The following is a 25,839-nucleotide window of genomic DNA, read 5'->3' as shown; positions in this document are numbered from 1 at the left end:
AATATCCACCGTGGAACCATCTACAAAACCAGACCCCAAGGGCTTCCCTGCTGTCCCCACTGGAGGCCTATTTTGAAATAGGCCACCTGATCCCAAGCACAGACATGATCTATGAGATTAACTCTACCGGGCTCCAGCTGGCCTCTGCTGATGCTCTACCAGATACCTCACCACTAAGCACATGGGCATGCTTCCCTTTCCTAGAGAGCTGGAAGAGGGAGGTGTGCCCCCGTGGACAGCATCCAAGCCGTGATTCTGACTCTTGCGTGTGCAGAAACTTCAGCAGGGTTGCACAAGCCGGCCACTGTACTAGCTGCAACCTGACAAAGCACTGTCCCAGGGGCAAAGGAGGCAGGCGGGCAGGTAGGCAGGGTTCTATTCAATCAACTACTTGAAATATTAAGTCGTCCAGAGGGCAGAGACATGCATCCATCAAAGGGCCCCCTCTGAGTCTAAAAGCACATCAAGATCTGAGTAAAGCCTCCCCCCACCCCCCACCCTAAAATCTCACTTCAAAACTCCTACCCCGTGCGCATTGGATGGAAACACCTGTTCGTCCCTCTAAAGGACAGATGAAAAGCACCATTCAGCCTTTGGCCTATCTGCCAGTCTCCCACCAACTACAAAGACGGGTTCAGAGATGCAAGTGAGCAACAGGTACATCAAACACACACAATTGCTCCAGCCACCTTGAGGGTCACCTTTGAACAAAAAAAGGGGGGGGGGATCCCTTTATCTTGCTGCTGGGCCCACAGCCCATGCTGGCCTAGACATGTATCAGTAGTATATTTTCCCTGTGGCACAGGAAGACATATCCGATATTAACCTGTGAGTACACACATGTGAAGGGGATCAATCCGAGGAGGGCAGAGCCAAGGTGCTGCTCCAAGGAAGATTCTGGAAGGACTGGCTGTGACTTTCAGAAAGCTAGGATGGCTCAAAATAGCACTGCAGACAGGGTGTTCTGAGACGTTGAAATGAATGAGCAGCAAATATCCCCAGCTCACTTTGGCTTTAACAGTTCCTAGCTAAAAGGCGGCTAAGATGGGGTGAGGAGGTCTGTGGGTTTAGCTGGGTGGGGGCTTTTTGTCCATGTTTCTTAATCTCACTAAGAGGGCTGGCCCACCTTGCTCTGTGTTCTCCTTTCTTATTGAAAATGAAGTAGCAGCACATTGCGTGCCAGATGGTAAGATGCTATAGTCTTTTCTCAGAAACTACAGGCTTTAGGATGCCATGTTTAAATAGGTGCATGGGCCTGTCATGCAATCAGCCAAAAAGAAAAGAAAAAGAAAATGCAATCCCTGGTTAAAATGTGAATCCTAAAAGTTTGAAAAATGTCTAACTATCTCCCCCAGCGATTATGGAATTTTAATTTCAGAGCTCTGAGCCTGGCTTATTTTAGGGTTTTTCTTTTTTAATTTTATTTCTTCTTGGTCCTTCCTCTCCGTCTTGTGAGAGCTAACACTACATATCTTTGAAATCCCCCCAATCGCACCTTTCACAAACTTAAATCAACAACGATATGTTCAAAGATCTTCGTCTTCCCTTTGAAACTGGATGCAAAAAAGAAATCTCTCCTGTCGGTGGAGACGGCTGTGAAAGAGCGGGGAGCTTGCACATAGATTTCTTTAAACTTTTTAAACTGCTGTTTCTCCTTATCCCACTGGTATATCTGTGAGAAAGTGTAGTCACTCCCCAGGGCCAGGTAGTGGTTATCTTTGAAGGAGAAGGGTTGTAAGGCCATGGCCCCCCGGGATGGAAGAGCCTGGACTTCCACGAACTGCTTGCTGTTCCACCGCATAACCCGAGAGTCCCCGATGAAGCGGGTGAGCGAAAGGTAGAGGGTGTTCTGCATTCGGAAGCTCTTCACAGCCAGCACATCCTCCATGTTGGGGATGTCTCCGTGGGGGACAAACTTCTTCGAGCTTTTGTTCCACTGCAGGATGATGGGGACCTGGGAGCGGCTGGACAGGATGAGGTGTGACTTCCCATCGATGTCAACAAACTCCGCGTCCGTGTCCCTGAACCACTCATGCAGAGACTGGTAGGAATAGAATCCTTTGCTGTTCCACTTGTAAACCGTGGACAGGCCTGCTTTCGAGCTGTCAGCAATGATGAAGAAGGTCTCGTCGTCGATCTCAAACAGCTCGATGTCATTGGGCTTGGAAATTCGAGACACTTCTATGTCTTGGAATTTGACAAACTTGGTCCAGCTCTCGTCGTATCTGTAAATGTGAGAGCCGCCGAAGAGCTGGGCCACCACCACAAACACCTGGTCGTCAATGAGGATGGCCTTGCAGCCCACAATGGACTGGCCTGTGGCGGAGGGAAAGAGAAGCTGTTAGTGTGGCTGAAGTGAGTGCTGGCCCTCCCCTCAGCCCCCCCCAACCCTGGCTGGACCAGGAGTGCTTGCCCAAAGCAACTGTGGTACCACAGAAGAGAGCACCATGGTTCTTTGCAAGCTTAAAACCCAGGCCAGCCAGGTGACAGTTTTACTTCTTGATACAAACCAAACAGAACTCAAAGCAGAGGCTGGAGCAGAAAGCTGGGTATCAAATTGTGAGATCAAATGTTCGTGTACTCCTCAAAGTCCTACGCAGAACCCTGACCTTGTTGGGTTTCAAACACATGTTAGGATTGGGACAGTGAGGTTGGTGTCTTGGTTACTGTTGCTGTTGCTGTGATGAAGACATCACTGAAGGAAGTCAGGGCAAGAACTTAGACAGAGCAGGACCCTGCAGGTAGAGATTGGAGCAGAAACCACGGAGGAGGACAGCTTACTGTCTTTATCCACACGGTTTACTCAGCCTGCTGTTTTATCGCATCCAGAAGCACCTTCCTAGGGGTGGCACCACCCACCAGTCAGGAAAATGTTATACAGAGAGACGTATAGACACGCCTACGGGACAGTCATATGAATGCATTTCCCAACTAAAGATTCCCTCTTCTTCTGAGTCATGCTTAGGTTTGTGTCAAGTTGACAAAAACAAGCCAGAACGGTCGTCAGGAACATTGGGGGAGATAAAGCAGAGGGCTTAAAGGTGGGGTCTGAAACAGCCAGACCATGTAAGAGGAAAGCCAGAGCTCTGGGAAACCAGCAAAGCCAGCCTCGGCCACATCCCACACAGGCCCTCTTTGGGGGCTGGTTTTATGTCAACTTGGCACAAGCTAGAGTCATCATGGAGGAGGGAGCTCAATTAGGAAAATGCCTCCATAAGATCAGGCTGTACTCAAGCCTGTAGGGCATTTCCTTAATTAGTGATCAATGGGGGAGGGTCCAGCCCACTGTGGATGGCACCAGCCCTGGGCTGGTGGTCCTCAATTGTATGAGAAAGCAGGCTGGGCAAGCCACAGAAGCAAGCCAGTAAACAACACTCCCCCACGGGCTCTGCACCAGCTCCTGCCTCCAGGGTCCTGCCCTGCTTGAGTTCCTGTCCTGACTTCCTTTGATGATGAGCGGTGATATTTCCTCCCCAAATTGCTTTGGTCATGGAGTTTCACCATAGCAATAGAAACCCTAAGACCGGAAGCATTCGCCATTGCTTTCTCCTATTAAATGTGTCTACTGTATTGATAGATACACCTTTGTATGTATTCTTGCACCAAAGACATTTAACGACAACAGACTGAGTTATGGGTAAACATGATTCCAGCTGTTCTGGAAAAGGGACCACTCCAAGCCACCCCAGGGTCGAATGACTGGAGAAGCAGTAGGCCAAGGATTGGAAGTCCAGATGTGTGTGGAGGTGGGGGGTTGCCACAGCTTGGCTGGGTCTGTCCTCTGCTGTAGTGGGAATACTTTCACTTATCCTCTGTTAAATCAACAGACTGCTCACTTGTGCTGCGCCCCAGGGTGAATCCCTCTCCTCCATAGCACGGGAATGGAGACTGCTGCCTGGACCCTATTCTGGAACAGGGTTTCTCCATCTCTAACACCCTTGACTGGGGCAGGAGGGGGCGTGTGTGACTGGACCTGGGGGGCTAGGGCAACGGCTCTGGGTGTGAGTACAAAGATCTGAGGTGCAGGTCCTTGCATCTCTGTGTCCCTATAGCAAGACGGCGGGCAGAGACAGGAGAAGCCAGCCTGGCCTAGACAAACAACAAGAGAGAATCCATCTCTCCGACAAGATAGACGGCGAGGCTGTCCTCTGACTCCCACAGACATGATGTGGCACACATACCTACACACACACATACACACATACACACCATACCACAAATACACCACATACACACACACACACACACACACACAGCTGCACATACATACACACACACACACACACACACACACACACACAGAGCCATGCAGGGTGATGCTGTACCAGATGTCTGTTGTTTATAAGCCTTCCTGTTAAATAGCAGCACCAAAATGTACGGAGATGGCCACATTGGAAGCATCGTTATACACACCAGCTGGAAGGTGGATGCAATCCACACTCCCACAGATGACAAGATAAACCAGCTGTGATCCGTGAACACCAGGAACAGTATTCAACCTGAACGCCTGCTACATACTACACCATGGACTGACCTAGAGGACACCCTGCTAAGTGAACGAAGCCAGCCCCTGAAGGGACAAAGCTGTCAGTCTCCCTGCAGGAGGGGGTCACAGACATGTAACTGCACATGAAAGGTTGCGGAGCACGAAGAGCTGCTTTTAGTGAGCGCGCTGTAAGAGAGATGTGAAGACTGGCCACACACAACGCCAGTGCCCCTAATACCACAGCGCAGCACATAAGAAGCAGCCAGGATGGTGGGCTTAGCACTGTGTGTCTCCATGGTGGGGTCCTCGGGGTCTCTGGAGAAGTCAACGAGCACGCAAGAACGTTCAGAGCAGATCTCTTAGTGTATGGTGCTGGAACACAGGCTGTCATTGCGAAAACAGTGAAGTAACTATCCTGACAATCACGAGATGCCCCTCACCCCCTTAATGCTCGTCCACAGTTCAGAAATGCCTGTGGAATTTCCAGTGCTCTGAGAGCCAGCTCAGGTGACACAAGGGACTCTGCTCCTCCTGGCACATTCTCTACACTGGACTCCCATCCCCCACTGAAGAAGGCCACCCAGACCACTCTTCTCAGCGATCACTGTCCCTCCCTCGAGATCATTACAAGTTTTTATCTTTTAATTTTCTCAGTAACTTGACCACAGTGAATTTAGTCTGTAAATTACAAGGATAACGACCCAATTTCTGTTGTGTAGATTAGCTTTGGGGGCAAAGGGGATGAATCCGTGGCTTTAGGAGAGGCGTTTACCTTTCTCTTTCATTGGACTCCTGGAACCTGACCCCTTGCTTCTGTTTAAAACAAACTCTTGTGTCCTTCTGAGTGCTTGTTCACCAAAGCAAAAGCTGGGTAAAATTTAGGGAGTGGGTTCTCATAACCAGTACGACCCTAAGCACTTCTGCATATCTGCCTACTCTTTCCAATCACCGCTGGAGACAGGCACAACTACCATCACGTTCATTTTTACAACGAGGCAGGAAGGGCTCAGCAGTTTTCAAAGTCATACAGCCAGTATGTAGTAGTACCTGGGTTTTAAATCTAGGCTACCTATACTCCATTGCCAAAAGACACACACACACACACACACACACACACAAATAAATCTATGATGCAACCAAAAGAAAACTCCTTAATATATCTTTCATCTTTAATCTACATATCAATGTATGTATATATGTACATATATACATATACATTTATATCAAATGTGCGTCTTTAAAAACATTGAAGCTTATACTACATACATGCTTTTTAAAACCTACTTTTATATGTATGTACATGTGTATCTGTGTGCACACGTGTGTATGTGTACATTCAGAGACCAGCATACAAGCCTGGGTATCATCTCCCATAGCAAGTCAATCTGTGTCTGCCTCCTCAGTGACATTATAAGCAGGAGGCATCACATTTTGTCTTTTTTTTTTATGTGGACTTTGAGGATCGAACTCTGGTCCTCATCCTTGCCAGCAACACTCTTTTCCTACTGAGCAGTCCCCCAGCCCTAGAACCTATATTTTTTTTCCTTCTACAACTGGATTAAAAAGCAAACAAGCAAACAAAAACTATACAATGGGGATGGAGAGATGGCTGGGAGCTTAAGAGCGTTTGGTGTCTTTCTAGAGGACCCATGTTTGGTTCCAAGCACCCACATGGTAGCCACCTGTAACCAGTTCCAAGAGATCCTATGCCATCTTCTGGGATCTGTGGACACCAGCAATGCAAGTGTTGCACGTATATACAGAAGGCAAAACACAAATAAAGTTTGATGAAACTACAAAAGAAAATAACCCTACAATACCATATGGCAGAAATGCACCAAATCCCATCTAACTAATCCTCTACTGTTGGACACAGCAGTTCTTTCTGCTTTTTCGTTATTGATAAATGACGTTCCCCTTCCTCATATTGTTAAATAAACAGGCTTCGAAACCATCTGGCAGCTTCCCAACTGTAAGAATCTGCTAGGATAAACGTTGGGTGTTTTTTGTGAGGCATGAACTGCCAAAGTACTCGAGAACGCCCACCCTACAGACAGCAATTTCTAATTCAAGCTTCCTCTTCCTCTTGGGGGCACTATAGAGGTCCCTATGTCTGGGGGGCAGCTTAGAAATCTGTCTGTCTGTCCTAGACCTCAAGCCCACTGTCCAGGTGACAAGCCTGTGGGTATCAGCAGCAACAGAAATTGTGTGTGTGTGTGTGTGTGTGTGTGTGTGTGTGTGTGTGTGTGTGCTCATCTGTCTTCCTGTCTGTCTGCAAAAATTATAGGTTGGAACATGCAGAAGTCACAGAACAATAAAAAAAAAAAAAAAAACAAGAAAACTGAAGGGTGATGAAGAGAAGATGATGGAGAGAAAGCGATAGACATCGATGTGAACATGGCCACTTGGTTCGTCAACCGGGGACACCTGACCAGGGCTCCGGTAGAGAAGGTGCCCAGAGACCTCTTCTAACAGACACAGACTGAGACACACTGAGCAGCTCCTGCTGACTTTAGAGCCACTCTATGACAAGGAAGACCATGAACGAGAAAGTCCCAGCCCAGGGGGTAGAGAACCATCCACACTCCCTCCCTTACTTTTTATTGTTCAAGGCTAGTGGCTTGCACACCTAAGCCAGTAAGATTTTCACACCAAACTAGACTTCAGCTACCAAGAGACAAACACTCTCTTGTCTGAAAAATTCACTCTCAGGCAGCCTCTGCCAGTTCTGGGGTTCCCTATGGCTAAACAAGTCTTAGATGTCTTACCTGAAGTCAGAAAGTTGGGGTCTGATGGAAGAGAGTGGGCCCCATTTCATCCATAGCAGACAAGGTTACCATTGTCCTTGGGCTCTGCCCATTCAATACACAGGTTACCCATTTCCTCCTTACCAGACTGCCAAGTCCAATGCTATACTAATCCCATCTAAAACATAAGCCATAAGATTCCCACTGCACAGATGACATATGAACATTAACGAACTTGCCCAAATACGATGTCCCTGCCCACTAGAACACAGCTGGCTCTGAGGAAGGGCCCGAGCAATCTTTGTCAACAAATTAATGCATGAAGAAAGAAGGATTTGAAGTCACCACCAGCGGTAGAGTTAAAAGAGAAAAATCCCAGACCAAGGGCTCAGAATCTCTGGAAGAAAGGGAGCCCTACCTTTCCAGGTGCGTCAATCACCTCCAGCGAGGAAGGCTTGCCTTAAGCCAGGCTAGAGTTAGGTGGGCTAATTAGTCCTTTGATGAGATTTTTTTCCCTCCCCAGATTCAACATCTTTAGCGCAGAGGCTAGCAGATCTGGACCATAGCCAAGTAGGTTTGTAAGTCTGCCTGATTTCCTGAACCATTCAGGTAAGTGTCCAACTTTTCCTTTTCTACCCCGTTTCTAAGCCTGCTTCCCTTAACACTGTGGGCTTCTCTCTCTCTCTAAAGCTCCCCTCCACACCACGTGGCTGCTGGTTCACCTGTGTCCCATTGCATCAGATTAAACGGGAGGCCTTTTCTGTGTCTCTTCCATTTGGCCCCTCCAGGCAGCTGCTGAGGTTTAGTGCTTGTGTGCCCTGCGCTTTTCCTTTTAATACTAATAAAGTTGGTTTGAGCTTACATTTGAGTTCGTTCTTAAAACCTTTTATTAATGAGACCAAGAACCCTAAAGCGGGACCCCCGTTCCCCGCCCTCCCCACTGCCAGCTGCAGTGAGTGGCAAAGGGCAGGTAGATAGCAGTTCCACCCCTTTCTATCCTCACCAGTCTGGGACAGGGACACAGATAGAGATAGGTTCTGTCCCTGAATGGATAGAGGAGGTCACTTGTAAAGCTGTGCTGACTACACCGATGCCCAGGCCAAACCAGCCTCTGCCAGGCCCCAAGCCATGCAAACTCCCACCGGGGTATGAGGATCGTCTCACACCCAAGGCTCTCCAGGCAGCTCTACGCCGAGTCTGTGCTCCCAGGCCCTGCTCCCTGGACACAAAGAAGCTCCACACTAGAAGGCCAGGTGGCTGAGGCAGCAGCAACTGGCTCATCTGAGATGGCATCTCCCTCCCAGGCATCAGGACTCATGATTAGACTCATTAGTACCCGCCCCCCAGGAGTGAAATGCCACTGTTTCTGACTACCTGTGTCCCTGCTTTTGCTGTGTAGACATTTGTGCCTGAGAAACTCCGAGGATCTTCCCAGCCCAGAATTTCTACCATGGTACACTGCAGAGAAACAGTTCAGTGCCTCCTGGAGCCTGGGCAGGAAGTCTCTCAGAGGGCAATGACCAGGCTCCCAGAGTGCGGTTTCTACAGCCAGTATCAGTTACACTTGGAAAGCTGAGAGGACTGAAGAATTGTTTTGATCTTAACTTTAACCACTACTTAAGGAGCAAGCCGGTAGTTCATGTTTTAGTATCACTAAAACCACAGCAGCAGCGCCAAAAGAAGCCAAAGGCCTGAATTTATGTGTGATCCACTCTCATTGGTATGCTTTTACTAAGTGTGAGCAGTGGTCATCAATACCCAGCGAGGGAACACGCAGAGTGTGTGCGTGTGTGAGTGTGTGTGTGTGTGTGTGTGTGTGCGCGCGCGCGCGCACATGCTTAGCAAAAAGTTGTGGCTTAGCCCTGGCAGACAGGCTGCCGTAGCTATGCAGGACCATGGGATTCCCGTGTGACTTCTTACCACGGAAGTGATGGGAGATGTCATTCTGTAAATATGTTTCTCTTATTGGTGAAAGAATAAAGCACTGTTGGCCAATAGGAAGGCAAGATAGGCGGGACTAGGAGACAAGGAGGAGTCTGGGGAATGTAGTAGAGGAGATTTATGATGTAGAGAATGAGAGAGGCCAGCTCACACGTGGAAACACTTAGATGAACAAAAATGGGTTAATACTGACAGAGCTAGCTAATAGGGAATGCTAAGAACAGGCCAACAGTTATATCTAATACAGCGTCTCTGTGTGTTGTTTGGGGCTGGAGGCACTGGGACCAGGCTGGCGGGAAACTGCTCCTAACACTGAAGGGAGATGTTGTTCGCCTTACCCGTGGAGTCTCCACCTCCTCTCTCCGAAAGGCCCCCACCAGTGAGAAATTAGCACCTGAAGTTCTGCTATCACCGATATCTGAGCATATGGAGAATGAAATGGGTGTGGGCTGGAATGTGCTCCCTGCCTCTCCTGGCCGTAGGGCATCAACCCTTCCCTTGACTATAACGGGGGTGTTTCTTTTCGCAACACACCTGTGATGTTGTCATAACTCCGGAAGTTCATTTCTATGTGATCCCACTCCAACACCATGCAGTTCTCCATGCTGGGCTGAGCGATGGCCACGTACACGTCATTCTTGGAGTTGAACGTGTCTACCGACACCGACTGGTAGGGCAGTGTCTGATGAACAATGAAATCTGAGAGTGGGCATTGAAAAGCAAATATTAGTTCATAAAAAAACCCCTGTGAGAATTCCAACTGCCATTCTCTCTGCTTTGCATCGCCAGTGTAGGTACCTGGGGAGGAACGGGGGGGGGGGGGGGGAGGGGAGACACCAGGCAACTGCACACCGCCCTGCAGAGGGATATATGGTTCTAGTGAACAGGCTGACCCCACACAACCCAGCAGAGTCCGGGGAGACCAGCTCTGGAGGTCAGGCAGATCAAGCTTCCCTGTGACGGAAGGTGGGAGATGGAGCCTCCATTTCCAAAGGACGCCACCCAGCAAGGGTTTTACTTAGGCAAGAGGACAGTAACGAGCCACCTGCTGAGGACTTATGGAAGATGCCTAGCAGCTGCCAGCCTGCTTCTGATAACCCCTCAACCCCCACCACCAGGAAATAACAGCCAGGCCAGTGCAGGAGGCAACTAGCAAGTGTTGCAGGCTGCGTGTGTTCAAGGCAGGTGGACAGGAACGGGCTAGCTCCTGCGGGCTCTGTGACATCAAAGAGCGTAGGTCTTTTCATTTCATGTCAGCAGAGACAGTGATAAGCTCCTCTGCATTGGGCCGCCTTCTTTCATGGCGGAGGCCACAGGTTCTAAACGCTCCCTGCTGTCTTCAGCTCCCCCATCTGCCTGCTCCGGTTTCGCAGAAACCTAGGCCTCCGACCGCATTAGAATGTGTGGGATTTACAGTAGCATCAAAGGCTTCCGCCTTTCCTGAGGGATCCTGCAACATAAAATGATCTGCCAGAATAGGGGCTGGAGAGATGGCTCGGTGTTTACGAGGACTTGCCGCTCTTGCAGGGGACATGAGTTCAATTCCCAGCATCCGTGTTAGGTGGCTCACAAGTGCCTGTAACTCCAGCTCCAAGAGACAGCGTACCCTCTTCTGGCCTTGGCAGGTGCCGAGGATATACAAATTCGTGGGCATGTACTCAATTAAAATTAAAAAGAAGAGTTTAAAAAAAATAGTTCTACCAGAATGCAGAACGTGTTATACAAATCGAGCCTCCGTGGCCCGGTTTTAATTTATTTTTCCAAATTAAATTCATCGTTTCATAATATTTCCTATACACAGACTGTTAATCACACAAATGAGTAATCCTTCATAGAAGACAGCCCGACTCCTGTCATCAAAGGAAAAGGGAGGAAGGCTAAGGGACAGTGACTAAGACAGGCACCTATACATTCTGGAGAAAGGAGCTAGACAAATTTAAATAGCTTTTCCTGACCACATCTGAACCCAACTTTCACAAAGGCATGGTCATTGTAGAGAGCCCTCAAAGGACACACGTACTGAAGTGACATCAATTTACCAGCATTAAAATATTAATGGTGCATTCTGCCGTCAGACCAAGTTCATGATGTCAGTGGGTCTTCTACAGTTTCGGCCTTTCTCCCACTGGAATCCACGCATTTTTACATAGCTATTTATAGAACTTGCAGAAAATAAATTATACATGATGTGAGCCTATGGGGAGAGAGTGTGCACATTAATGCGTTATTTCTCTTTGCATTTTCATCAGCCCGAACAAGGGAGATAACAGGACAATTAGGATGCAAAACTCACTCCCTCTAAGGAATTTAGTGAATTATCCACCTAACATGGGATCATCGGTGGGTAACAGGGATCTCTGCCTGGTTAAAAATAGACTTGAAGGGGAGGGTGTGGAAGAATTGTGATTAGTCTGAATTGCTGAGGCAGCCTGGTGGTGGCTGCGAGCTCATGACTCCCCTCTGTGGAGGGACTGCATGGTGGCAATGCCTTCCTCACTTGGGCCCACACGGGGAGGGATCTGAATGAAGAAAAACATGGCTTCCCCCAAAGCAAGGAAGCTACAAAGTGACCCCGAGCTTGTTGCGTCAGTTGAGTTCTGCTTGGTCTTAATCTCTCTCAGTAAGTCGGTTCCCCATTTTCCGGGCACCCTCTCACGCACACTTACCGAGCCTTTGGTAAAACGCCCGAGGCCAGGAGTTTGATATGGGCAGAAGGCAGGAATGTCAACACCCTCACAATCTATTGACCACACACTTATGCAACAGGAACAGTATCTGGTCATCTTGTTGTGCCGTCACCCCCATGTAGAAAAATCTCGGAGCAGAGCGTGTGTGTCCATGAACCTTAGGGCAGCAGAGGCCAAGCAGTCCATAGCTGCTTACCTGAAAGCCCCAAGTGAACTTTGCAAAGGAGTAGGAACCTTGTCAGCAAAGATGGACAAATCCAAGAGATGGCCCAGAACTCACGCTGCCCCCATGGGTTCTGGGGCTCAGGTCCTGGCTGCTCCAGGTGCAAGCCACCTCCTTTCCAATGGTAATTCTCAGTCCCAGAGCACACTTAGAACCACCCAGAAGTTCCTGAGGTCATAAATGATGCTCTGTTCCCCGAGCTGCCTATGAGCCTGTGTCATCTCAGAGATGGACACCGTGCCCAGTGTGAACAGAATGATGGGAAACGTCAATCTCTCTGTGGGGTTTAGAGAATTCTCCAGAAAAGAATGGAAGGAAAGGCCAGGCAGAACCTCAGAACACTGTAGGGTAGCACTTAACTACGACAACTTTCTGTACACATGCCATTGACCATGACCCCTGATTCACTGCACTGGTCCTGGGAGCACAATAAACCACCTCTTAGTGGCCAGGCTGAGTAAAGGCTGCCAATCACACAGCTGCATACTGCCCAGTTTTGTTGTGGTGCAAGACAGGGCTACTTCCTTGAAATGTCCAGTTTCCCGTAAAAGAGGGGAACTTGTGGGTTTCCCTGATTGCAAGCACACGTGCTCACGGACAGCTGTGATTCCTTTCTGCTTGGTGAGTTTTGGCTTCTTTGGACGGGAGAAGTAGATCTGACCCGCATATACCTTGTTCTTGGGATTTTTACGTTGTCGGTGTTTCTTCAACCCTTTCCCGAGTTCTCATTCCGCCCCTCCCAACATTCCTTCAGGCTTTGTAGATAGCAACTCCCAGCCCCGCCGCCCCGCCGTTTATTTCCACAAACATCTAGAAAGCCGGCTGCACACTGTGGACTGATCCTTTCTCCTTGAAAATCCGGCCTCCGAACCAGTGGAAACCTGCTTGAGCCTTTCAAACGGAGGTACCCCCTGCCCTCTACCTGTGGGGACCTGGAGGTAGATGGCGTTTTAATTTTAGTCTATAACCTCTCACACGTGGAAATGGAAACCCTGAGGTGGGCTCTGAAAAAAAAACAAACTACCTTTACAGACTTCCCTCCCCGTGGATGTTCTCCTTCAGCAACCACCTGTCTCACCTTAAATGTTCTACTCCGCCACAGGCTATAATTTCCCTAGTTATCTCTTCCTACTTGAAATGGAAAATAACTTACAGGTATAAAAATCTGGTATTAAACTTATAATAAGGATCATCTTACTGGGAACGGGGGAGGGGGGGCTAGTGACAGCACAAATATCCTGACTTCTCTGTGCTGGCTTTCCATGAAAGGCAGGCCATTTTGAAGCAGGTCTCATGCCAAATTCTCAAGTCTGTATTTCAATTTCAAAGACAGACAGACAGACCGGCAGAAAAGTACTTTCCGTATATGATGACTTAATTTGTCTCCCCCAGAGCCTTAATTTTTCTCCCCCTATATAAGAAAAGGTGGGCGTGGTGAGGAGCTTGTGTGAGCTCAATGCTGAGTCAGGCAGACCTCAGGGTTCGCCGTCTGTCCAGTCCCCTGATCAGCAGGTTAGACTGTGAGAGATGCTGCCTGAAAAAGCAATCCTGAGGAATGGCACACAAATGTCACCTCTGGCATCCACACACCCCATGCATGCACACACATGAAAACACGCACGCACTCAGAAACACACACACAGCTAGAGGGAAGAGACAGCAATGGAGTATTTGGATTTTACAAAGCACCAAAATTACAACAAGCTTGCTGAAGAAAAAACAAAACAAAAAAGCAAAGGTAACACCTAGCCCTTGGGAGGCTACAGCAGAACAAGGGCCTCAAGTTCAAGGCCAGCTGTTGAACGTAACAAGACCTAGGCCAGCCTGAGCTATATATGATACCCTGTCCCAAACGGAGCGTCAAGGAAAACAAAGAAAAATAAATTAAAACTAGAGCCAGTGCAGCTAACAAAATTCTTTCTAGGTGTTGAGATATTTCCCTAACCAAACTGATTCATTTCTTAAATATTTTATATGATTTACTGTGTGCTTGCGTGCGTGCGTGTGTGTGTGTGTGTGTGTGTGTGTGTGTGTGTGTGTGTAGGTCAGAAGATAATTGGTAGCAATCAGTTCTCTCCTTCAACCACGTAGGTCCCAGGCACTGAACTCAGGTCACCAAATTTGGTGGTAAACACCTTTCCTCAATGAGCCGCCTGACCAGCCCGGATTCGTTTCTCTTAAAATCCTTACACTTTGATAGAAAATGTCTACTTTCCATTATATGCAGCTGGCAATGTACATGGAAAAGAACAGATTATTCTCTGTGTCCATCTCTGAGGACAGAGGCTCTGCCTACCTGTGGTGGTACACTCATAGTCAAAGCTGTTCACGTCATTGAGCTTCTTCTCCTGGTATTCTGGTGGCCCGATGCACAGCACATCAGACACAGTGGAATTTGTCATCTTCAGCCACAGATACAACCATTTGGCCTTGCAGTCACATTCAAATTTATTACCCCGCAGGTCTCTGAAATACAGAACGCGAACGCACACACAGGGAAGCAGGCGTGCTTGATGAGCTTCTGGTAGTAATATGAAACACTGGGGTTATCCCTAGCCTGATACATCTAAAGCAATCCAATTGTGGAATTTCTTTAAAGCGATTGTGTTTCGTGCATCTCGTTTCTTGCACGTATTGTCATCTTTAGTGAGTACTCCTTGATGCAGCCGTTTTGATTGAATGCATACAGAGGGCTCTCGAAGATGAGACAGCGTCCCTCTGAAAATTGTCTCCGCGCAGTGGCGGAGGTGGGGAGGGATGGGTGAACACCCCAATATAGGTTCCCACAGATAAAAACAGGATGTAATAGGAAGATGGCGTTCACAAACACAACTGAACCAATCCAGGTCTTATTAAACTGCATCCAGCACAATGTGCTCCGGTCGCAATGCTTCTAGTGAAACTTGAGAAGGCAAAGCAGATGGAAAGACTACTCGGGGACCACCCATCCAGCAAGCCTAATTTACTGTTGGACACAGGATACAGTGTCTAACGCTGAATTCAGCCAAGACAACTCCCATGCTGTTTCTCAGTGTGTGCTACAACCGGTACACACAAGCTTAATTTACATTACTTACAGTTCAATCAGAGAATCAAGATCACTGAAGACGTCCCTCGGAAGTGCTTTAATGTGGTTGTTGGCCAAAGAACTAGAAAAAGAAAGTCACATTTTAACGTGGTTACTACCACCTTCCTGCCGGTCATCCTGAAATCCAGTTGAGTGCCTCTAACGATTCAAGGAGAAGGCTAGGGCTCTGCGTCAAAACACGGCTCAGTCATGGTTTTGCTCAACACCCAGAGAAAGACACACGTTCCATCACACAAAGACAACCTGATTCCAATGTGAGCTTTTCTTGTTTTGAAAATAGCACTTCATTAAGCTCTTTACACACAGCTATTAAACTACAGATGATTTCTCTGGTTCCTGGAATAAAAAAAAAAAACAAGTTTCCAGGCCAGACACCATGGAGAAACACCTTTAATTCCAGCCAGTGGGAGGCAGAGACAGGTGGATCTCTATGAGCTTGAGGCCAGCCTAGTATATGCAGTGAGTTTCAGGCCAACCAGCTCTAGACAGTAAGGGCATGTCTAGAAAATTAAAAAAAAAAAAATGCCAAGATCCCATTTCATGATGTTGTAGGACTCTCCATAGTCTAGGAACCTTCCCATTAGGTGAGATTTCAACACTCACTACTAACCCAGCCACATATTAATGTTTTAATTGTTTGCTTCTTGACTGGGTAACTTCCTGACACAAAAGCAACAGAGATTGCTGTCTGTCCATGGTTTTTTCCCACCCCTTGAACAATACAAACACACAGAGAGTTGGGAAACTTTTGCTGATAAAGAAGATGAATATGCTATTTTTGGAAAATGGATGGATGGATGGGTAGATGGATGATTAGATGGATGGATGGATGGATGAATATTGGATGGAAGGATGGATGGATGGATGGATGGATGATTGGATGGATGGATAGATGGATGGATGGATGGATGGATGGATGGATGGATGGATGGGTGGGTGGGTGGGTAGGTGGGTGAATGATTGGATGAATGAATGAAGCAACAATATGAGACTAACAATGAAAGATGTACAATTTCCCCAATAAGTTCTCTTATGCTCCATCAAAGTATATTTGAACAGCTGTGCTTCCGAAGAAGACTCAGTGAACACTCTTACATGAACACACTCCACTCTGACACACTAGGGTAACATGATGAAATCTCAATGAAGCGGCACGTTACTGAACAGCTGACCGAGACCTTTTCATCTTCTCATTATCGGAGGCTGACTAGAAATCACTCCCCTGATTCTTCTTCCTTTTGGAGAGACTTCTGCGACGCTAGTCCACACCCACCTCAAGCTACCATTGATCCGGGATTCTGCAGTGCCCTGTCGCCAGCCAGCTGACGATGGATGCCCACAGCGCAGTGTCCTTGTGACAAGATGTTGAGTGTGGAAACAATGTACACCAAGTGTGTGCTTTCCCCAGACACACTAATGTAAACTGGCTGAGAAGTGGACACCTTCTTCTAGAGTTTTCTTCTACTTGTGAGTATAAACGGCAATGCGTACAAATGATAAACATGTGGGTAGTTTATAAAACATGTATGAAGTGAGTCCTACCTGGTCATGGCATGGTCATGGCCCATCCCAGAATGACAGCTGAATAAATGACTACGTCTCCTTACAGTCAGTGGGGTGTAGTAGAAAGTTTAAGCTCCTTTTTACTCTGAACATTCTTCCTTCAAAACCAACGGAGAATGGGAGGCTACCAGTTTCCAACTATCCCCCCTCCCACTCAGGCTACTGTAAATGGATTAGAACACCATTGCATGTGCTAGTTTACTTTGCTTTTCTTAATGAGGGACTTACACATTTTTTTGATGTGTCAGGAAATAAACTGATTACGTAATCACACTGAACACACACTGGGGTAACTTTTGGAAATTTAAAAAAAGGGAGGGGGCGTTTGTTTTGATTTGGAAAGCAAAGGGGGGAAAAAAAAACCTTTAGCTGAATATGAGTTAATTATTCAGCTAAAACTATTCGGCTACCTGAAAGCTGTTGCACTGAAATGGTAATAATATAGTTAGATACGGAATGACCAGTGCAAGCAAACAAACAAGAATATTTAGCAACTGCTAAATTGCTCCAGGCTTGCAACCTGGGTATTTCCATGAGCTATCTACCCTACGCAAGCTAAGTGCTTAACGTAACGTCTTCCTTTCGATTTCATTTTGTCTACAAACCCACAGCACTTACTTCATTTCTCAAACTGTTTAATAGCTTCCTGTCCCCTGGGTTCTATAAGACCGCTGGAAAACAAATGTCCTAGATTTTAGTTACAGATTGGCAATGGTCCCTCCATGCTTTGGAACCCAACTCATGTTTTAATATGAATATGGATATCTAAGTGTTGGGAAAGTTCACAAAAGGCCAGCAACAAACATTTCATTTAAATGAGAAGATTTGGGGCAGTGACTTCCCTAAGGAAGTGAGTGGATTTTGGAGCTGAGGCTTTCTCTGCATGAGAAGTTTAAAGGGGAGATAAGGGCAGTTCCATCTACAAACAATATTTGGGTTCTGCCTAGAGCCTGTACCTGATATCAACAGCCCTCCTTCCCAACTTTTGAGACCACTCTTATCTGTTCCTCTCCAGACAGCCATATCTATCCTTTCAGAAGTCTCTGTCTGGATACTCAAATGGCCAGGAAAATTTATCAATCCAGAGAGAAAGCCAAGACTTTTTAATGCCTGGAAGGATGGGATGGCATTATCATTGAGGAGATGATGATGACGACGACGATGGTGATTATGAAGATGATGCTTCGGTCTTTGCAGACAAACGTCATAAACCTATTATGTGCATCAACCATCCACAGACAGTATAATCATCACTGTCTTGAGAATAAGGAGACTAAGGGTCAGAAAACGCTAAGTGACATCAATAAGTGATGATCTGGAGTTTTGAACCCAGGCCTGAAACCCCTCGGTCCATGGGAAGTTATGGCTCTGGCGTACAGGTTGACTCAGAGAAGTCTGAACCTCCACAGAAAGACAAGAAACCCTAGGACAGTAGCATCAACAGAGCAAACATTCTCCTCGACACACAGTGCTGACAAATATGTTTCCATCTCCCGCAGCTGCTGTCTATCTCCTTACTCTGCAGCCCTCAGCTCAGGCAGGGTTCCGCTTGACGGCCCCAAAAGCCAGGCTCGCTGTGCTCACTCTTTTAAATGACTATGTCCCCACACTAAGGTCATCGCTACACTCAAAGGTCCCAGCACCCACAGCCAGTGCCCTCCAGTTTTCTCAATTCTCCCATCATCTTCCTCAGACAAAAGATAACTATTATGCAAATGAAGCCCAGGTCTTGGCTAATAAATGACTCCTGCCATGACTACGTCTGGTTTTGCATTTTCACAAACACAGCCATTATTTTTTTTCCAGGCTTATTAACTTTTCTAAGTGTGTGTGTGCTTGTTTCAATCCGATCGATGCCGATCCGTTCAGATCAATTCCTCCCCACCCACCCCCACCCCCACCTTTGGTCTCTGGCAAGCCAGTGAGGAATCGGAGGGCTTGGTTGAAACTACAGATTAACCTAACATAACAGAAAAAGGGCCTTTCATCCTAATGGGAGGACCCCGGTGTCTCGTCGTCACTTTACCCTCTACGTAATGTCCTTCACTGAGTCTACTAAGTATCACTTCCCAATTCTGTAGAGTGGGAACTCACAGGTTATCAGAAAACACGGAGGTCTTCGAGTACCAGGCCTGGCACATGGCACCTGGCGGGCATAAGAACCACACCTCTATCCTACGTCCTCCCTGAGCACAAGGCCCTCACAGCGCTGAGGGTTTCCCACTTCACATGGAGCCATGTGGGTCCCCACGGTGACAGAGGATGGTGGAGACCAATGAGCAGTTGGTCATCACAGTGAGCGTTGTCTGACAGCATCGGAACCTCTCGGGAGACCTGGAAATGAGCTTCCTCTGACAGATGTTGTGATATGGGAACATTAAGGAAAAACAATCCTATGTGCATGCATGTGCATGCGTGTGTGTGCTTACGTACGCACGTGTGGGCGTATATGACAACAGGACCCATCCGCCTGAATTTTTTGAGACAAAGTTTCTCCCTGAGACCTGGCGCTCACTGCTTAGGAGAGGCTGGCTGGCCGGCAGGCCCCCGGGGTCCTCCAGTCTCTGCCATGGTAGCACCGAGGTCCCAAGTATGCACCACTATGCCTGTCTTCTTACATAGGTTTAGGAGATCTAACCAAGGGCCTCACGTTTGCATGGCCAGCACCGTACAATCTCCCCAGCACGTAGAACAGAGGACTTACAGGTGAGTCAGGTCACGGAGGCCTCGAAAGGCATTTCTTGAAATGGTTTCTATTTTGTTCCCTTCAATGAACCTAAGGAGAGAAGCACATAATATAACCCAATTCCCTCTCCTTCATATCACTAACAGATGACACAGTGTGTTTTGGCAGTAATATCGGAAAGCTCTCATGAAGTATCAAAACTCCCAAGTTAGCAGCAAGCTACGCTAAACCCCACAAGGGAGCCGGCCATGTGAGCAAGGGAACATGCATGCAGCCTCTCTGCTCCTTCCAGATCAGCATGGATGTCTGCAAATTTAGAGCTGGCAACATGGGCGACAGCATCTTGGGATTGGGGAAGGGAGAAGAATGTACTACACAGAGGCCAGAAATTCTCCCACCTCTGCAAGACGGGAATGATTCCAGACATTTTCCCAGTGTCGATTCACGTTGCCCTGTGCCTGGCTATCCATACACTTTTGTTAACACCACCGTCCCTTGAAGAGAGCCTATTGTTTTACATCGTGTAGGAAGAGTTCCATTGAGCATGGCTTCCAGCAACCTTGAGCTCATCCTGCCCTGCACTGCCTCATCTCTAGGCAAATGGTGACAAGAAAGGATGTTCTCAAGCTCCGAACGAAGCTAGAAAGCAGAAAAGACAGTGCGGGGAGCATGGCTGACTTTCTTTCTGCTGAAATGGTACAGGACTTGCACAGAAACCCTGTGGTGATGGCACTGGCCATGCTATGAACTCTCAGAGACGACAGGAATACACTATTAACTGTTCCCGAGGGCCCAAGAGTGAAGTCAAACGCTAGCAGGCTTTGATGAGATGGCCCAAGAGAAAGGCTTTGCCACGTCTGTGACACGATGAGTTAGCTCTCACAGACAGAGCTCTCTGACGCCTGATTTTAAAACGCTGGTGGCTGTTTAGTACTAGACTTTGGCGTACCCTGATAAGCTAACTTCCTCCCTGATGCCGGGGGCCACACTTGAAGTCCCCATCAGAGAAAACCCCAGGTATCCCACAGCTATTCCCGGGCCTTTGGAAGAACTAGGTGGCTTCAGCCTTGGAGTCGACATCCCTTCCACATCAAATGCATGCCAAAATACCAGATGATGGGAGGGTTCTTCGCAGAAAGAATTCCTGGGGAGCCACTGTTCCCTGAGACCTCACATCCGTAGAGACTGTTTCTACCTGGGATGTGTCTAGAATTCCAACGTCTACCTGTTCACCTCAGATAAGACAGCAGGAACAAGGCTTTGCAAATCCTCTGAATGCTAAGCAAGGAAATCCCAACTGATAGCAGGATTAGCATATTACAGACTCACTAACCGTGAGACTGGGACAATTTAAGGGGGAAGAGAAAGGCCGGAATGTGATAAAGGCTGCAATAAGGACCATGGCCAGGCTGGCTGCTGGAGGGGGGAAGGTGCATCTGAAGAGGCGAATAACCCCCCTCCTGATTTTTTTTTTTTTTAATGTTGTTTTGGTTTCAGTTGGTTTTTCATTTTTAGGAAAAGGAAAAAATCTAATCAACCCCTCAGAAGAACTCACAGGGGATAGAGCAAATGGGATGTGGGACAGCTGGCTACAAACCAGGCAGTTTACCCTCAAACAGGGAAACTTTGTTTAAAAATAGGTAGCCCTGAGAACCATCCAGCTCTATTTCTGGCCCCTCAGCAAATCCATGCCTAGTTATGGAGGTAAAAATATCCAACACAATTTCCAGTCTTACTTACTACATGCCAAATTAAATGTCAGCAGAGAATGAATGAGTGAGTGACCCCCTCCTGAGCTTCGTCCCCAGCCTCCTCCTCCTGCTGCTGCCCAAGCATGCTGGGAAGTAAGAACTTAGAGCAACACTTACAGGTATTCGAGATGGAAAAGGCCAGCAAAGGCATCATCGCGGATCACCGTGAATGAGTTAGAATTCAGCAATCTGAAAATGAGAAAGGTTTTAGTGGAGGCGGGAAGGTCAAGCCATGTCTCTTTCTTTTGTTAGGGGCCGATCGGTGGGCACCCACCCAAATGGAGGCTCTCTTCCGTCTAAGGACAGCCCCCTCACTCAGGTTCCCCATTGTTCTCACACAGTGAGGAAGGGGTCCCTTGCTGGATGAACTTTCCGCACCTCGAATACTACCTCTCTGTCCCCATCTTGGAAAATATGGATCTTGGGAAATATGAACTGATGGCCATTATTCAAAAACAATTTTCTGCTAGGCACAGCCGGGTAACCAATGGATACTTCATGATGCCCAAGATACCAGAAATCACAGACTTACAAGGAGCTAACCCAACCGTATTCTAGAGATAGTTGAGCCCAAAGAAGATAAGAGTTGACTAACATCACACAGTGGGGACGAAAAAAGCAAAAATCTATCCTACCACGCTTTACATTCTCATGAGAAATAATCATTTTTAAAGAGTTAAGACATCTCCTGAAGATCATCACTACGCAATTTTCTATCTGAGTGAAAGACAAAAAAGTAAAGTTAAAGAAACCCCTCACTTGAAATGAAGGGCTAACCTGGAAACCAATATCTGTTCCTTGGAATTTGCTAACTTCCCCTCACAAGGCCCTGAGATAACAAGATACCCAGAATTCACACTGCCCTCCTTTCTCATGAGTCAGCAGGTGGTGAATAGGGTCCTTAAGAAACAAGCAAACAAACAAACCTCTGGGTTTGCCAGACAAAATTAATTAGCACACCCTGAGGCCCTAAGGTCTGCTGACCCTAACAGTGAGACCATCCAGTCTCAAAGGGTCACATACTCAATGGACAGAGGGTCCCACCCCCTCCCTAAGCTTGTGGGTTTGCCTTTAAAAACACCTGTGCTCGGGAGAGGGGGCTTCTCTCTAGACTGCATGCTGGAGGAGCCTGTTTGTGCAAACGTTTCCTGTTCATTAAAGCCTCTTGCGTTTTGCAGCAACTGGACTGGACATTGAGTTCTTGGGGGTCCCCACCGAAACTGGGAGACTCCTCGTTCTGAGGGTCTTACATGAGTAGCCAGGTATTTTTTTAATATATTTATAGAAACCACCTAATTTAGCCGAATAATATCTAAGCTATATTTCTATTCTAAAAGGACTGAGATTTAAAGCTGTGTTTTGCTCATTTATTTATTTGTTTATTATATGTGTGCATGACGTGTCTCTAGGCACAGTGTACCGCAACACGTGTGAGGCCAGGGGGTAATTTAAGGAGTCGGTTCTCCCACCAAACAGGAATCAAACTCACGGCATCAGGCATAGTAGTATCGTGCTGGCATGTGAACTGAGATTTTACGTGGTAAGTTCATTGTTGTAGTAGGCATAAAACGTGTCAAGAACAAAGCTACCGATGGCAATTTATTGAGGATAGATGGATAGTGATTTGTGTCTTTCTCCTAGAGTGCATTGCTTGCTGAAGTTACAGTCTCACTATGTCCAAGAAATACGAGAGCCTGTACTACATACTCGCAACTGCCTGCCGAGTTTCTATTTTGTTTATGCGATGCTAAGGATGAGGCCCTGGGCTTCCTGCATGGCAAGCAAACGCTATACCACTGAGCTACACACACACACACACACACACACACACACACACACACACACACCAGCCTAGGGAATTACTTTCAAAGAGTGACTTTGGGGCATCTATGGTCATTATCAGACATCAGCTGACTTGGCTTTCTGGGCCCAATGCAGGGACTCACCAAGGTGACTTGGGCATGGTTCACTAAGAGGAGTCGGGGCAAATGTAGCTTTGGGGGGGGGGGTTGAGGCAAGGTATCTACCATTTCTGAGCCATCAATCTCTTCATCTCTCAGATGGGAAAACAAAAGTACCTTTCCTAAAGGGATGCCAAACCCGTGAGATAAGAGAATGCACCCTACAGTGGCAAATATGCTGTCTGCCTGCATGCCTGTGAGTGAGACAAGCTGGAAATGCTCTTATTTGAACAGTAATATCAGGATTTTTTAAGCAAAAGTTCCTTTTGAGGTGAGAAGTTTGGGGGAACTAGTCATTGAGTTGAAACTCTGGTCATATCAATGCAGCCACCTCCCAATTGCCAGGTCTGTGAGCGGGATCTACCACGAGGCCCCGAGAGAGAAGTCAGTGGAAAGTCAGGTGAGGAGCTGCAGCAGGACAGAAGTTCAATGTGGGCACCACAGGGCAAGCTAAAGCTAAGAGACAGCAGGGTGACCTGGGTAGCTGTTGTATTATAGGAAGGCCCACACCAACGAGGCAGAAACCACCCTTCAAGGACCCCATTTTGCACAGGATGCCCCGTACTCACAGCAGCTGCAGAGAAGGCAGATGGGAAAACATTCGGTCCTTGATTTCCAAAAAGGTTCCATTGACTAGGCTCCTACAGGCAAGAGAGGAACAGAGGGAGGGCCCGGTTGCTTTCAGGAAAGGCCAAGCCAAGTGGGCCATTGGCCTCATCCTCCCCTTGAGCTTCACGCTCTTCCTCTTGGGGTGAAGCATCACGGGTTTGGCCATCGTCTTTCCAGGGAACAAGAAGAGGGGGGAAGAGCTGCTTCCAATGCACTTGATCAATAGGGAGACTCATCTAGCTAACAGAATACTGTACCATCATTCTGGCTCCTTGCACAATGTCGGCTTAAAATAATCCCCTAGCTTCCTTCACTTCGCTATGGGAGGCCCCTGCCGAAGATGGGTAATTAACTTCACCTCTGCCCGAGATTCTGTTTGTGCAGACACAAAGTTAATGCTGGCCCATGAAACTCTGGGGTAGGATTATACATTCCCCTCGGAAGCTGGTCTCTGAAAGACACTCAGAGCACTTCTGATTAAATGCACCGTGAAAGCCTCGGGGGAAACTCAGAGAGACATCTGAACTTGCCCACAAAGGAAGAGGCAATACCATCTGCCAGATAAATGGTCAGCTCGGGAAAGAAGCTTGGTTCTTTCTGCCTCGGGGCCTCCTACCCTTTCTGGCCACAGCAGGACTTCCATAGGTTACTGGAGTTTAACATGCAGAACACTTCAGCTTTGATCATATCCGAAAGGCTTAAGAAGAGACATTCTAGAATCCTCCATGTGATCTAACTTAGCAGTAGTAGGAGTCAGACGGGCCTGCTGTTCCCGACAGCTATACTCTTCCAACTTTTTACGATGTAAACGGGACCCCAGATCCTCTCCATCTCTGGACCATGATGCTATTTGGCCTTCGAGAAGAGGCACAGGAAAAGGCACAAGAAATGTTATCCCCAGGGCTCCCTCACCCTCGGGGTTCCCTCTACAGCTGGGGGAGGGGTGCAGAGGGTGCCCCAGTGCCTTACCCTGGACCGGTGGACTATCCTGGCAGGCAATGTCCCAGCAATAAAGACGATGCCCCCTCCACAGCAACGTTTTGCCAGCGTGACTGTGTGAGACCTAGTTGAAAGCCCTTAGCAAGTGGACAGAGGACCCTTTCTGATTAGTTTTGCCTGTGCTGGCAACACAACCCACTGAGGAGAAAGGTGGCAAGAAAAGCCCTCTTGAACTGAAGGCAAGAAGTGGCTTCCCACCCTAGGGGCTCAGCTGGACACCTCATTATCACAAGGCACTTGGGAACCCTCTGGGTCCCCCTTCTTTGAAGCCACGTGGAGCCGCCCCTCCACTTCCAGAGACTGCGTGCCTTTGCCCAGGCTAACCTCTTCCCAGCCTGCAGTGTGGACAGGTCCAGACTCACTGCACATCTGAGGCTGGCTGCCTTGAGGCCTCACCCATTCCTAGTTAGTCCGCTCAATCCGGGCACATTCGGTTGCCCTGGGTCACACACCCACCCACCCAACAACACAAGAGAACACTCAAAACTTTAAGGCACCCCAACGATCGTCCCGGGGCGCGAAACACAGGCTGTGGACTCTGGTGCAGACACCCTACCCCACTGTGGGCCCCGGTCTGCGGAGGCATCCGCTCCCCCAGGTAGATCTGATGCGGGCGGCCGGGCCACAATGAGAAACTGTCACGCGGACCTATCTGGATTCCCGCACTCTGGGCTTCTGAGTCGCCCTATCCTCCCCCCCGCCCGCGGCACAGACTCCACCCACGTCCCGTGGTGCGCCCCCAACCCAACCGCAAAGGAAGGGCTTGGGGAGCAGGGTCAGGTGGCGCTGCCCCAGTCAGTACCAGCCGCAACTCCCCGGTGGCGGCCGGCACAGGGCAGGGCGCGGCGGGGATGGAGGGGTCCCACTCACAGGGAGCTGATGTCGCCAGGCACGATCCTGGGCACCCAGGAGGAGCCCACGCAGATGATGGACTCCTTGGTACAGCTGCAAGTGGCGGGGCAGCGCGCCAACCGCCTTACCTGCGCGCTCGGCGGGATGAGGCACGCGGCGCTGAGCAGCAGCAGCCCCAGCGCCCCGCCGCCCCTCCGCAGCGCCATGCCGGGTCCCCCGGTCCCCGCCCGGGCCAGGACCCCCGCC

At 48.3% G+C, this 25,839-nt stretch overlaps 1 protein-coding gene across 1 annotated transcript; it reads right to left on the bottom strand.

Annotated features, from left to right (window-relative positions):
- Positions 1–1,404: 1,404 nt before the first annotated feature.
- Lgi2 (leucine rich repeat LGI family member 2) lies at positions 1,405–25,839 on the bottom strand. Its single transcript, XM_051174088.1, has 8 exons — positions 25,612–25,839; positions 23,703–23,774; positions 21,290–21,361; positions 19,440–19,511; positions 15,162–15,233; positions 14,381–14,550; positions 9,709–9,873; positions 1,405–2,316 (listed from the first exon to the last, which is right to left on the bottom strand). Exons 1-8 carry the CDS (start codon positions 25,797–25,799, stop codon positions 1,499–1,501), a joined length of 1,629 nt encoding a protein of 542 aa, XP_051030045.1. The 5' UTR covers positions 25,800–25,839; the 3' UTR covers positions 1,405–1,498.

Source organism: Phodopus roborovskii, unplaced genomic scaffold, assembly GCF_943737965.1.
Source record: "Phodopus roborovskii unplaced genomic scaffold, PHOROB, whole genome shotgun sequence".
In the NCBI taxonomy this organism is placed as follows: domain Eukaryota; kingdom Metazoa; phylum Chordata; class Mammalia; order Rodentia; family Cricetidae; genus Phodopus; species Phodopus roborovskii.
This window is presented reverse-complemented; position numbering and strand designations above follow the sequence as displayed.

Bases quoted from the DNA above. Each gene is read 5' to 3' on its own strand.
- Lgi2 (XM_051174088.1), bottom strand. From the start codon at position 25,799: ATGGCGCTGCGGAGGGGCGGCGGGGCGCTGGGGCTGCTGCTGCTCAGC. The intron at 23,775-25,611 runs GTGAGTGGGACC...TCTTGCCTGTAG, and splicing joins CCTGGCGACATCAGCTCCCT to GAGCCTAGTCAATGGAACCT. The intron at 9,874-14,380 runs GTAGGCAGAGCC...GCCCACTCTCAG, and splicing joins CTATGAGTGTACCACCACAG to ATTTCATTGTTCATCAGACA.